This window comes from Erinaceus europaeus, chromosome X (genome assembly GCF_950295315.1).
Source record: "Erinaceus europaeus chromosome X, mEriEur2.1, whole genome shotgun sequence".
NCBI classification, from domain to species: Eukaryota; Metazoa; Chordata; class Mammalia; order Eulipotyphla; family Erinaceidae; genus Erinaceus; species Erinaceus europaeus.
In genome coordinates this window covers 99,320,864-99,335,768 of record NC_080185.1, presented here as the reverse complement: position 1 = coordinate 99,335,768, position 14,905 = coordinate 99,320,864, and the positions used below count along the sequence as shown (strand labels likewise).

At 42.8% G+C, this 14,905-nt stretch overlaps 1 protein-coding gene across 3 annotated transcripts in view; it reads left to right on the top strand.

Annotated features, from left to right (window-relative positions):
* The first annotated feature begins 3,244 nt into the window (after window positions 1-3,244).
* The window catches only part of LOC103113665 (huntingtin-interacting protein M), a 45,605-nt gene continuing 33,944 nt past the window's right edge, over window positions 3,245-14,905 (top strand). The window contains exons 1-2 of one of the 3 annotated variants that reach the window (XM_007523226.2): window positions 3,264-3,685; window positions 8,429-8,768. In XM_007523226.2, coding sequence (XP_007523288.2) covers window positions 3,653-3,685; window positions 8,429-8,650 — 255 coding nt within the window. In that variant the 5' untranslated portion in view covers window positions 3,264-3,652 and the 3' untranslated portion in view covers window positions 8,651-8,768. Of the gene's footprint in view, window positions 3,686-8,428; window positions 8,769-14,905 lie in introns of those variants that run through there. The other 2 variants (XR_009547453.1, XM_060182632.1) reach the window with 2 other exon arrangements.

The window sequence follows — 14,905 nt, the reverse complement described above, 5'->3', positions numbered from 1 at the left end:
GTGAAATTTCTGTCTAGTTTCTGTAGATCTGCTCTGCTAGTAACAATGACAGCTGGTAATTATGGTAATGGACTCCCAAATGGTGTGTGTCCATTTGCTCTCTCACTGTCTTCTACTTTCACCATTAAATGTGTAATGTGTGTTTCTGACTTTCAGGCAAACACTGCTATGCATTCATGAAGTTTTGCTGTGGTTTATTATTGGTGATATGATTATTTTCTAGGGAGTGAGTGTGGTCTACTTTCCACTTTGCCACCGTGATTGCTTCCAGGATCACAGTCTATTTTCATTTTATTTATTCATTTTTCTTCAGGTGATTTATTTCTATAAGATGTTAAAAAGCAAGCTTAAAAAGGTAAACTAAATGATTATTTTTTTTTTCCTCCAGGGTTATTGCTGGGCTCGGTGCCTGCACCATGAATCCACCGCTCCTGGAGGCCATTTTCCCCCCTTTTTTGTTGCCCTTGTTGTTGTAGCCTCGTTGTGGTTATTATTGCCATTGTTGATGTTGTTCGTTGTTGGATAGGACAGAGAGGAGTCGAGAGAGGAGGGGAAGACAGAGAGAGGGAGAGAAAGACAGACACCTGCAGACCTGCTTCACTGCCTGTGAAGTGACTCCCCTGCAGGTGGGGAGCCAGGGGCTCGAACCGGGATCCTTACGCCGGTCCCTGCGCTTTGCGCCACATGCGCTTAACCCACTGCGCCACCGCCTGACCCCCTAAATGATTCACTTTTAAAAAATAATGATTGGTGTGGTCCGGGAGGTGGCACAGTGGCTAAGACACTAGACTCTCAAGCATGAGGTTCTGAGTTCAGTCCCCAGCAGCGCATGTGCCAGAGTGATGTCTGGTTCTTTTTCTCTCTCTTATCTTTCTCATTAATAAATAAATAAAATCTTTTAAAAAAATAATAATGATTGGTAAGGAATTTAGCTGTTTTTATCTCCTGGAGGCAGAAGAATGAAATCAGGAGGGAGTGTATCTAAGGTGGAAATGGGTGAAAGTTTTTTATAAAGGGCCAGGAGACTTCGTATATTTTATTTATTTATTTATTTATTTATTTACTTATTTATTACCAGAGCACTGTTCAACTCTGGCTTATGGTGAATGATATGGGAGATGGTACCTGGGAGTTTGGAGCCACAGGAATGAGAGTGTTTGCATAATCATTATGCTGTCTATCCTCTTCAAAGATACATTATATATTTATATATATATATGTGTGTGTGTGTGTGTGTGTGTGTGTGTGTGTGTGTGTGTGTATATATATATATATATATATATAGTTTGTTTTGTAAAGTCAATCTCTACCCCCTCCCAGCTATCCACATTCTAACTTTCTTCACTGAACTTGAAGAAAAATTATATTGTCCTTTATACTTCCCATCACACTTGGATTGAAAATATATTGGTGGGGTGGTCCGGTATGTGGCACAGTGCATAAAACAGTAGACTCTCAAGCTTGAGGTCTTGAGTTCAATCCCCAGCAGCACATGTACCAGAGTGATGTCTGGTTCTTTCTCTCTCTCGTCTTTTTCATCAATCAATAAATAAAATCCTAAAAAAAAAAATATTTAAATATATATATATATATATGTGGGCTAGTGAAATAACTCACTTGGTGTACTGCTTTGCCATGTGCACCACCCAAGTTCAAACCTGGCCCCCACAACTACTTCAGTGCTATGGTCTCACTCTCTATCTTTAAAAAGAGATAAAGGGACTCAAGAGCTAGCATAATGGTTGTGCAAAGAGACTCTCATGCCTGATGCTCGAGTCCCAGGTTTAATCCCCACACCACCAGAAGCCAGAGCTGAGCAGTGCTCTTGTATAAAATAAAATAGAGCTAAAATGTATTGGGTAGTTTTGGAGAAAAAAATGCACAAACTTTTGGTAAACAGTGGAATGGGATGGTGATTGGTCCATGAGGCAGGATCAACATGAGAGTTTTGGTGTCTGCCCAGGTGCCTGTGAGTTGGGAGTCATGAGCTGTCTGTCTTGATGGGTGGAGGCTTCTAGGTTTGTTTCACAGACTCCCCAGGTTGGGACATGTCATTTTGGTGACACTGTTGTCTGCGTTTGGTCATCTAGAAATGATTTTGTAAGCAACTCATGGTTCTAGATCGGCACTGAGCATACAGGATTTGTGGAGTTTAATTATCTAAGCAAATTAAAATCTCCTCTGTCAGGGTCTCGCTAAACTAAACTTGATGAAAATAATCCTTTCCGGGATGAAATTTGAGCAGGCAAACCTCCCCCCACCACCACCGCCAACTTTTTTTCACCACTTAGTAGAGGACTTAGTAGAAGTCTTATGCATTAGGAGGACATGCCATAATAAAATGAGATTCTTTTGCTTATTAGAGTAAAACTCTTTCCCACACACTGTTCTAAAAATACATGGTAATGAGGGTGATTATAAAAAGAAGAAGAAGAAGAAGAAATAGATGAAGATGGCCTTCCTGTGTTTCTGAAGAGGGTTCTCCATGGATAAGGGTTTGAGGAGTTGCTTCATTTTAATTGCCATATGACATTTTGTGGTATAAATATATCACTGTTGTTAAGTCGTTAGTTTTGAAGGATTATGTAGTGTGTTGCTTGAAGTCTTTTGCCACATCCATGTGGCAACAAACACATTTATCCATAGCTCTGTTCCTGTGGGCAGGCCTTTCTCTGGGTAGTTTGTCACAGTAAGTACTCTTGAGCCATAGCGGGTGGGACTTTCATTAGGCCTTTATCTTGGGCTTGTTACTTAGTGCCTTCACAAAAGCCTTTCAGTAGATTCTACTCTGATGGGTATGAAATTAAGCCTTGCTATTTTAAATTGCTTTTGACAGATTATGAATGATGTACTATTCAGCTCAGGCTCTCACAATACAGACATTTGGTTCTCACAGGCCTAGCAGCCAGGAAGTCTGAAATCAGATTACCAGACTCATCAGTTCTGGTGTGAGCTTGCAGATAGCCACCTTCACACTGTGTCCTCATCTGGCAAAGAGCAAGAAACCGAGCAAGTTCTCTGGCATATCCTTCTCTATGGCTTCCCCCTTGTGACCTCATCTCCTCTTCTGTCATCATACTAGAAACCAGGGCTTCACCAGACAGGACACTTTGATAAGATCTGACCCACTGCACACTCAGGAATCCAACAGCACAATGACTTACAGAATATTCCCCCAGCTTCCTGGGGCTCCTTGTAGTCCATGTCTGTTTCTCCATATGAGATAACATAATCAAAAGTTTTGGAGGAGGGGGACTCCAAAACCATTTCTGTCTATTTAAGGAGAAAGCTGTCAGAATCAGCTCTTGGAACTCTAGAGTGCACTTAAAAGCAGAGTGGGCAGGGAAATGTTTAATGAAGGAAACAGTGGAGGTTTTGCAAAGACTCTGAGGTGTTTGAACTTACCCACTTACAGTGCCCCTCTGCTGCCAACTTAGTGTTGGTCACAAAGATGGCAACTGGCATACCCAGTGCAGTTTGTTGGTACCACAGAGGCAAAACTGGTCCTCTACTACTCTAATTTTTGTTTTCCTGTTATCTGGGGCCTAACACCTCCACTTTTTTTTTTCTTCCCCCAGATAGACTGAAGGAAAGACACCACAACACTGGATGCTTCTTTCATTGCAGTGGAGGCTGGACTCAAACTTGGGTCATGTGCACGACAAAGAAGATGCTAGCTATCCAGGTAAGCTTTCTTGCTGGCACCCTGTTACCAAAATGTGGTTAATTAGAACCAAAGGAATCAAAGAGCTAAGTGTAAGAGCTGAGTGTATGGAATCCTTAGAAGACAGCGTGAAGGCAAATTTTCATGACCTTCACTTAGGCCACAGTTTCTGAAATCAGAGACCAAAAACAAGCAACAAGAGAAAGTAGGTGAATTGGACTGAATATCTCAGCTTAGTCTCCCCAGGAGGAAAACTTTAGACAGTGCTTGCATGCAGGTAATTTTTTAGGAAGTTAATTTCAGTAATCATGACGGCAGTTAATTGCATCAGGGCAGAGAAGTAAGCTGACTAAGCCTGTCAGTGAAAACAGTACGGGTTCTGCCTAGGTCAGCCGAGACTCAGGCCTGCTGGGAGATGCCAGGAAGCACTGCAGCACATAGATCTGAATTAGCCCTTCTGTGAGGCAAGAGAACTTTGAGTTATTTATTCCCCAATTCCCGAGTGTGATAGGTTGAGAGATACTCCCAGGGTATTAACTTTTTTGGACTTCCGGCTGTGCCCAGACCAGTGGGGGTGGTCTCAGCTGTGAGAGGCCAGGCCGGGTATGTGCTGCAGGGCGAAGCTGGCACATGCTACAATAATGGGGAAGGCCATGTTATTTGCAGCCATGGACAGTATTTGCTCTGATGACCTTAGGAAGTGAGGGAGTACATAGTTCTAAAAGAGTGACGGAAGTTAATAAATGACACTCGTGGCAGGCAAAATAGCCTACTTGGTTAGTGTGCTGCTTTGCCAGTGGGCGTAGCCCTGGTCAAGCCTGGCCCAGGCAAAAAGAGAGACCTGAGTTTTGCAGTAAAAATTACAGTATTTGTGGATTGCTGAGAAAGGACTGAGATTTTTGGTGCCCAGTAGACATTGTCTTGAGTGAGAGGCGCATCAGTCAAGGGTGAATTTGAGAACTAGTGCATCTATTGGGTTGTTGGGAAAGTCATGGAGCATTTTTTACATAGAAAATATGTCATGAACTACAACAATGAAACAACAAGGACAACAAAAGGGAATAAATAAATATTAAAAAAAAAATATGTCATGGGAGGTGGGCAGTAGCGCAACAGGTTAAGCGCACATGGCGCAAAGCGTAAGGACCGGCATAAGGCTCCCCACCTGCAGGGGAGTCGCTTCACAGGCGATGAAGCAGGGCTGCAGGTGTCTCTCTCTCTCTCTCTCTCTCTCTCTCTCTCTCTCTCTCTCTCTCTCTCTCCCCGTCTGTCTTCCCCTCCTCTCTCCATTTCTCTCTGTGCTATCTAGCAACGATGACATCAGTAACAATAATGACGACAACAAGGGCAACAAAAGGGAATAAATATTTAAAAAAAATTAAAAATAAATATGTCATGACTTTTCCAACAGTCTAGTGTTAAATCAGTAAAAGCTAAGGCAGGATTTAAGGAAGGGGAGAGCTCAGTGGTGAAGAGAAGAAGGGTGAGAGTTATTTCAGTTTCATGTGTTTGACATATGCAGGCCTAGAGCTGTCTCAGCCTTTGAGAAACACAACACAAGAATTCAGATAAAGTTTCACAAGAGCGGGGAAAGAGCAAACAGCCAGAGAGCACTACTCCAGTACATGTGGCTCTGGGTCCTGAACTGGGAGGCTCAGGGCATGTAAATCCTACAGTCTTCCAGCTGAGCTATTCCCAACAGTATCTTTTTAATGTCAGTTTGAGTGAAGGTGCTTAAGAAGCATATAATGTTAAAGAGAAGAATTCCTCTCTGAAGCCTAGTTGATCTTTTCATTTTCTATGGTACTTTTACTCCTTCTTTCCTTACGGTTGAAAGTAACATATCTTTCAGTTATAAAATACTGACAGGTGTCATCAGGAAAATATAAATAATGCATAGTTTCATGTATAAAATAATAACTAATGTTATATGGGTGTACTGTCTTCTGTGCTGTGGCTTGCTGTTGAGATGGCAGAGGGAAATAGATCTTCCTACTCTGCTCTCTTGGCTCTGCCTCCCTCAAATCAGATAGATCTTTGAAGCTGCTTTCTGAAATAATTGTTTTGGACATGAAAACCAGTCAACCATAACAGTCAAGTCAATGTCAGTTTCCGAGGATGGAGCCCCCTTGTTTTTCCTGCTGTCTTCTCGGATGTGCCTTTGGGGTCCAAATATGAGAAAAGCCTGACTAGTAACTTCCCCCCATATTTGAAAACTCTGGCACTTAGTTGTACACCAGTTTTTTTTTAGTTGTAAATCAAGACCTTTTTTTATTTTTATCATTGTTGTGGTTATTGTTGTTATTGATGTCGTTGTTGTTGAATAGGACAGAGAGAGATTGAGAGAGGAGGGGAAGACAGAGGGGAAAGAAAGACAGACACCTGCAGACCTGCTTCACCGCTTGTGAAGCGACTCCCCAGCAGGTGGGGAGCCGGGGGCTCGAACCAGGATCCTTAAGCCAGTCCTTGTGCTTTGTGCCATGTATGCTTATTAGAGATGATATGGTAGAGAAGTCAGCCTCCAGACTGCAGTAGATATAAGTCAAGAAAAGGGATCTTGTGATGATTTGATTTAAACAGAAACAAAAAAAATCAATAATGATCCTGAATTTGTTGACTATCTTGTTGGAAAATTCTGTTGATGGTTCAATGTGGTTAACTTCCTATTCAGTGACTTTGTCATTTTGTTTGTATTATGGGTGAAGTATACCAGAGTGTATATTTCTGAATTGGAACAGGGACACAATCCACTCATTTTCTGTGCCAGATCTGACTAAACATCTGGAGAAAGATCTCTCTCTCTCTCTGTCTCTGAAAGTTCAGTTTTCACAAAGTGCTGTTGTCAAGATCAGTCGTGACTCCTGTTAGTTAAAAGCGGATCAAAAGCCTTATTGTTTTGCTTGCTACTATGTGAGAGTACCTCTCTTCATGCAGTGCAGTAAACGATTGGCAGGTTTTTCCTGCCAGGAGAGTAAACTTCATTTAAGCTTCTCTAAAAGTTAGATTCTTTTAGTATGACTCATTAAACGCCATGCAAAGCCTTGGGAAATGGTGTTAAAGTTAAGGCAGCAAATGAAGATACACTGAAGAAAATCTATCTGAACTGCTACTCAATCCCTATCCTCCTCTCCTCCTCCGGCTCAGTGAAAGGGAAATTGTATTCAGAACCAGTGCAGCAAAAGTGCAGGGTTCCTTCTCCCTCCAGCTTCTAGTCCAATGGATTCCTTTAGATCAGGGGTGGGGGATATCTGACCAGAGAAATCATTTGGTTTGGCTGGGCCTGCCAAGGCCAGTACTCAGAATTCAACAAATCTAAGAACTTTGTTGTTTTGTTTAACCTTTTCCCCCTAAATACTTATTAATATATTTATATTAAAGAGAGATAGAGACAGAGACAGACAGTGAGACTAGAGCACTGCTCAGCTCTGGCTTATGGTGGTGCAGCTGGGGATTGAACCTGGGACTTTGGAGCCTCAGGCATGTGAGTCTGTTTGCATAACCATTATGCTATCTACCCCTGTCATGGCCATTTATCCACCCCCTTTCCCTTTTTCTTTTACTTGATAGGGCAGAATTTGAGAGGAGATGGGGAGAGGGAGATAAAAAGGGTCTCTCTCTTCCCTGTTTATGAGGCTTCCCCACTGAAGATGGGGGTTCAGGGGTTTGAACCTGGATCCTTACCCACAGTAATAAGTGTGCGCCACCACCCAGCCCCTGGAACACTTTTTAAAAAAACTTTATTTTTTAATTGGTAAGAGGTGGGGCAAGAAACCTAGAGCATTACTCAGGCATCATGGCATATGTGACACCAGAGATCAAACTTGAACCCCCCTCCACAAATCTAGTCCTCTACCTGCTGCATTACCCCCCACAAGAAACATACCTTTTGTCAATGTTCACAGATATTTCTCCCCCCTCCCATTTTGTTTTTACTGTGTGTAGCCCCAACCTTTAAGTTAGTGGTTTACTACTTTGTTGTAGAGATTCAATTTCTTAGTATTAAGGTATTTTATGAAGAAGTGGAATTTCTTTGCTCAGTATGGCCTTTACATTGTGTGAAGCCTTCTCAGAAATTGACTTTGGTTGTCGCATTGACTTGCATTTTGCTGTGTCAGGTTTTCATTCAAATATCAGAGTTAAAAAGTGGACTCAACCTTAACATGCAACAAGGTGTTACTAGTTAAAAATACTGTAGTATAGTGGGGTGGGAGGTAACTCACCCAGTAAAGCGCATGTTACCATGTACAAGGACCCTGGTTCAAGCTCCAGGGAGTGCCATGGGAGCATCATCCTATAGTATAGCTACATCTAAAACAGTGACATAGACTGGACCTACTTGGATAAGGCAACGATAATCTTGAAAAATAATTATTTTATACAGTGGTAAAGTCAAGCAGAAGATTATAGCTACCTAGAAATCAAAGGCTAGTTGTTACGGTGATTAACTTCCTGTCATGGACATTGCCAGGCTGAGAGGTGATGAGGGCATAATGGCAACCGATGACACCTCTGTCTCCATTGTCACAAAGGCAGCCTTCTGACCAATGAGGGGCCAGACAGGGGGATAAAATGAGCCAGACTGAATGCTCCTGTATTGCGACGCCCAGACTCTGTTGAGGGAGCAAGTAGGCCTGACCAGAGCCAAACACAGCGAACACCATGTCAGAACAAGGCAACGGTAATCAAGAGAACCATCAGATCCCGCCCTCCTTTATAACAGCGCAGCTACAGTGCCCTGTGACCTTCGTGGATCGCCTTCTACAGGAGGATCAACGTTCTGGATGCTTGAACTCTTCCTCACCTGAGTTCCTCCTAATTATGCTTGACTACCTTACTGACTATATCCTGGAGCTGGTAGGAACTGAAGCCAGCAGCAGCAATGGACAGCTTGCCCCAGTAAACGAGACACCAGCAGACAACCGCCTCGCCAAAGATGTAACTTTCTCCCTGTTTGATGAAATGCCAGGATCCAGGAAGAATGGCTAATGCTGCAGTTCTGAGCCTGACTAGCGCCTCAATGGCCTCAAGCACCAACTGAAAACCCTTAGAGCTGAGGCAGTCTGGCTCCTATTGTTAATGCATGCTATTACAAAATTGAAGCCCTTTTCTGTGTTTGTTTCTCTTTATGGCTGTCATTTGTAGCTGGAAGTATCTGAGACGTATGGGGTGAGATGTTAATTGGTGGAGGGAGGCGGGGGAGGGGGGGCTGTGGTCAGTGTAGGGTGATTGAATCAATGATCCAGCAACCCGTATCTAATGGGGATGGTGTGGGAGTGACCCTGGTGAGGAGTAGCTGGCTGGGTTGTTGGGGAGAGAAGACTTCCTCGATGGTTCTGGGGACAAGAGGTGGTGGTGGTGGTGGTGGTGGGTTGATGGGGGACACCTGAAACTTATTGAAATCCAGGCATGATGGCAGGGACTGGGTAGAGCTGAAGAAGATGACAGGTGCTGAAGACTTTATTCATTGCAGAGGACATCTAAAAGTCAGGAACTAATGACAGTGGAGGTGGGTGGAGAGAGTGGTATGATGGGCTTCATGGACCTGATGGGGCAGCGGCTTTACGTAAAGATCAAGAACTCAAGATCACCATGATCACCAAGAACTTCAGGATCACCATGAGGGAATTAGAACCATGTGGGTTTCATTGTCTATTGTGATTTCACTCCATAAAAGGAATTGAAACAGGTCGTGACAGTGACAATGCTGTGGTACTTTCTGTATAACAGATAGACCCCGTTGTCTTTTGTGGACACTGGCAAATTAAATAGTATTACATAAAAGCTCCTCTCTGGCCTAACAGGCAGTTCAGAGTGTTCTTAATAAATAGCTACATAAATCACTCTCCTCTTAGGTTAGAAGCCTAGGTGTGCTGGCCCCTACCACCCTCCTCCATCTATCTCCCTAGGCCAAGCTCCCATTACTAAATGCTGGGGACCCTGGCTGTGAAAAGCACACCCTGCTGAGTTGTGAGAGGCAAGAGGGAGGACGTAGAGGTAGTTTCCTCATGGATCCCCTTAAAAATCAGGGACTTTCAATTAACTTCTGCCCCACTATCCCCTAGAGCACAAATTGTGAAGTGGCCTTTCAGAGTATCATTTATTTTGATTTTTGATTTTCACTGAGACCTCAACACTGCAGGCTGACTTCTTAAAATAGAGAGACAAAGACACCATAGCATTGAAACTTCTTTTAATGCCCTGGGGGCTGTGTTGAAACCTGGTTTATGTCCATAACAAAACAAGTGCAGTATCTTGCTGGTCCTCAGAATCTTTTTTTTTATGACTTTTTTCTGATTTTAAAAAATATTTATTTTCCCTTTTGTTGCCCTTGTTTTTTATTGTTGCTGTAGTTATTATTGTTATTGATGTCATCATTGTTAGGACAGAGAGGGGGAGAGAAAAATACATACCTGCAGACTTGCTTAACTGCCTGTGAAGTGACGCCCCCCGCAGGTGGGGAGCCAGGGGTTTGAACTGGGATCCTTACGCCAGCCCTTGCGCTTTGCACCATGTGTGCTTAACCCGCTGCACTACTGCCCAACTCCCTCCAGAATCTTAATATAGGCAGCATCTGGGAAGACTAGGCTAACAGTGATGTTTTCATCCTTATTTTCTCACTAGTTTCTAAAATTCTGTATTTTTTTTTTTTTTTTACTTTTATGAGGGAGCAGAAGACTGCTCCATTTTATGTGGCCACCTACGTTTGAACCTAGGACATCACAACTACATGCCTTGGCCTTTATTGCTAAGCCCCCACCCTGGCCACTACAGTAGTGCTTTTGTTTGTTTGTTTTGTTAAGATAGAGAAGGCAGGCAGGGAGAGGGGAGGAAGGAGGAGAGGGGTGGGTGGATGAAGGGAGAGAAGAAGAGAAACACTCCACAGCACAGAAACTTCCTTCAGTGCAGTGAGGGTCAGGCTCGAACTGGGTCTTACACATGACAAAGCAGCTTGTTATCCCAAGTGAGCCCTTACAATGATGTCTTTGATCACTTTATATTACTTGCCAACATTTAAAATCAAGACTTTTTACTTGCCACCCTGTGTTACATGCTGCCCTTGTGAGATCACAATGCCCAGACATGCCAGGGTCAAGTCAGGTGATGGTGCCTGGGTTTCCCCATCAGTACTCAGCCTCTGTTTTACCCAGCTCCTCTCGTTTCCCAGTTTTGTCTCCTATATGACTTCTTCGCTGCTTTACTGTCCCTACCTGACTCCTAAAAATATTGGAGTTTATTGTTGTCCTTGTAACAGATTTCTTCCCCCCCCCATTAGTGTTTTGACACAGTCTTAACAGTATTTTGAGATTATGGGGGAATAGTTTCGTATTCACACTTGGTATAAGTCACCATCCCCTCTACCAAGGACCTATACACACCTTCTTCCCTGTAACTACCATAGTTTTTAGAGTCCAAAAGAATTTGGTTACCATTTTTCTTCTTTGCAAGTTTCATTAATCTATTCATTCCACATATAAGTAAAAAGCACCTGTTAGTTGTCCATTAATTCATGTTTTACTTAACATGATGGCCTCTAGATACATCCATTTTGTCCCAAATGATAGGCTAAGTCCTTTTTGATTGCAGAGTGGTATTTTGTTGTGGATATCTCATAACTTGACTGTAATTTCATTCTAAACTCAAGTTTTCTGAAGGATGAGATTAATGTATTAGTACCCTGATTAATGTATTAGTACCCCATAATACTCTTAAAATGCCTTTAGTGTGGGGTCAATATTTCCATCATTATGCAAATTTATTTTGAGCTGTTATATGGTTCTATGTTACATAATGAGCATGGAATGCGTATTTGACTTTGCTTCAGCTCTACATCACCTGGACCATACACCCTGTTGATAAAGATGACTTGAGTCAGTTAAATGTGGCAAAGCCAAATTCCCATTGATATCAGTAACTGTTGTGGTTTCTATATCTTTTTTCTTTTTTTAATTTTTACTTATAAAAAGAAAACACTGACAAAAACCATAGGATAAGAGCGGTACAACTCCACACAATTCCCACCACCAGAACTCCCTATCCCATCCCCTCCCCTGATAGCTTTCCTAATCTTTAACCATCTGGCAGTATGGACCCAAGGTCATTGTGGGATGCAGAAGGTGGAAGGTCTGGCTTCTGTAATTGCTTCTCCGCTGAATATGGGCGGGTGTTGACTGGTTGATCCATACTCCCAGCCTGCCTCTCTCTTTCCCTAGTGGGGTGGGGCTCTGGGGAAGTGGGGCTCCAGGACACATTGATGGGGTTGTCTGTCCAGGGAAGTCTGGTTGGCATCATGGTAGCATTTGGAGCCTAGTGGCTGAAAAAGAGTTAAGATATAAAGCAGAACAAATTGTTGACTAATCATGAACCTAAAGGCAAGAATATTGCAGATGAAGATTTAGAGTCTCTGTTTTGGAAAAAGCTATTATTGTTAATTTTATGTTATCTTTATTGATAGAGATAGCTGGAAACCAAAGTGGGGGAGATAGAGAGGGAGAAACAGAGACACCTGCAGCCCTGGTTCACCACTCGTGAAGCTTTCCTCATGCATGTGGGGAGCGGGGACGTCAACCCGGGCGGGTCCTTGTGCATTGCAACGTGTACACTCAACCAAGTGCACCACCACCCAGCCCCAGTATTTGGTTTGTGAAGCATAGGATGAAAAGAGGTTCAGCTGTGGAAGTGTCTTTCTGAAATGGGTTTGGGCTGGGTCTCTATCTTATAACTGAGGCCACTGTGGCTTGGGGCTTTGGGTTTCACAAGTGTAGGTAATGTTCCACAGGATATTATGTTAGCCACCATGTACCTATGTCTTTCCAAGAAAGATGTTCTTGCGATTCTAACTCTGCCCACTGACATAGCCCCAGAAGTGATATATGTAGTGACATTTGAAGTCTGTGTCCAAAAAATCTATTCTTTGAAACACCTGTGTCACACTCTTTTTTTATTATTAGTTATTTAATAATGGTTGACAAGATTGTAGAATAAGAGGGGTACAATTCCATATAATTCCCACCAGAGTTCTGTATCCCTTCCATTGGAAGGTTCCCTATTCTTTATCCCTCTGGGAATGTGGATAAAAATTCTTTATTGGGGGAGTTGGGCGGTGGTGCAGTGGTTAAGCGCATGTGGCGCAAAGTGCAGGGACCGGCGTAAGGATCCCGGTTTGAGCCCCCGGCTCCCCACCTGCAGGGGAGTCGCTTCACGGGCGGTGAAGCAGGTCTGCAGGTGTCTATCTTTCTCTCCCCTCTCTCTCTGTCTTCCCCTCCTCTCTCCATTTCTCTCTGTCCTATACAACAACAAAGCAACGTCAGCAATGGCAATAATAACCGCAACGAGGCTGCAACAACTAGGGCAACAAAAAGGGGGAAAAATGGCCTCCAGGAGCGGTGGATTCATGGTGCAGGCACCGAGCCCAGCAATAACCCTGGAGGAAAAAAAAATTCTTTATTGGGTACAGGAGGTGGAAGGTCTGGCTTCTGTAATTGTTTCTCTGCTAGACATGGGCAGGTCGTCACACTCTATTTTCTTGGGTTCCTGCAACTCTGGCCTCCAGAAAACCATCAGTGTAAAACATGAAGATATGGGCACTTAGGACTCTGTTCAACTTATTACTGATTATTTTCACAAGTGAAACTCCCAGGAGAGGTCATAACAACTGTGCTGCCAAAGGTGAAGTAATTTTATCCTGTCATTTTCAAAAGAGAAAGAAAATAGTAATACCTACTGTCTCTGGACACAGTAATTTAGCTCTTTCACAAAAAAAAAAAAAAATTAAAGTAGATCCTATACATAATGGATTATATCAGAATCCCCTCCTAAACATAATGGATTACAACAAAGTCCCATCCTATTAAAATCTTCAATAAAAACTGAACCAGTAGGATGTGCATCTACACACTTAACCTAATATTCTGTAGGCAATGGGCCGAACACCTGTCAGATTTCTATGTTACTACGTGGCCAGATTTCTTCAAGAAACCTTAGATTTTGTTCTTACCACCTTCAGTTTAATGAACAAGAGTAATCCCATTTACTTATAGTCAACTGAAGGTAGATGCTAATTACAGGAAATAAAATATCTTAACAGTAACATCATGTTTGACCAGAGAAGTGAGCTCCATGGCCCAACAACCTAAGTTGACACATAATAAATAACATCACAGTAAGTAGGTCTCTGCTACATGGATGGATGATGTGTAGAGTCATGTGTGCAGGTCCTAGTTTCTATATTGAGCAGATGGGATTTAGCAAGAGGGATTAAATTAGAGATGTGAGGATGGGCAGATTATCATGAATAATCATGACTGGCCATATTAACCAGTGTCCTGATAAGGAGATGGAGGGAAATTAACTTCAAGTCTGAAAGCACAAGGCAGTGTGGCAACTGGAGCAACATGTTTCACTGCTGGCTTTGAAGATTGAGGAAGAAGCTGTGAGTCCAGCCATGCAAAGAATTCAAGCCATGCAACGAATTCAGCTCTAGAAGCAGGAAAAAGCAGAAAGGATTTTACCCAAGAGCTTCCCAAAGCAGTGGATTCCTGTATTCCTGCTGTCCCTTTGACTATTAGCTCAAAGAAACTTATTTCAATTTATGACCTATAAGACAATGTGCATTGTTTTAAGCACCCAAGTTTGTGGTAACTTGTCGCAGCCACCATAAATAGCTTTATTATACACAAAGAATAATTGCTTACAGCCTCTTCATCTCATACTAATATTAAGACAAAGCTTAATCTTTTTCACACAGAACAAACCAGATTCTAAATTTGCTTAAAGTAAGATTTTATGCCAAAGGATCCACAAGTCTTTCTTTATCTTTATTTGTTGGATACAGTCAGAAATTGAGAGGGAAGGGGGTGACAGAAAGGGAGAGAGACAGAGAGACACCTGCAGCACTGCTTCACTACTTGTGAAGCTTTTCCCCTGCAGCTGGGGACCGGGGGCTCAAACCTGGGTCCTTGCACACTGTAACATGTGCGCTCAACCAGATGCGCCACCACCTGGCCCCAAAACAAGTCATTCTTTTTTTTTGTTTTGTTTTTTAATATTTATTTATTCCCTTTGTTGTTGCCCTTGTTGTTTTATTGTTGTAGTTATTATTGTTGTTATTCATGTCATCGTTGTTGTTGGATAGGACAGAAAGAAATGGAGAGAGGAGGGGAAGACGGGGAGAGAAAGATAGACACCTGCAGACCTGCTTCACCGCCTGCAGGTGGGGAGCTGGGGGCTCGAACTGGGATCCTT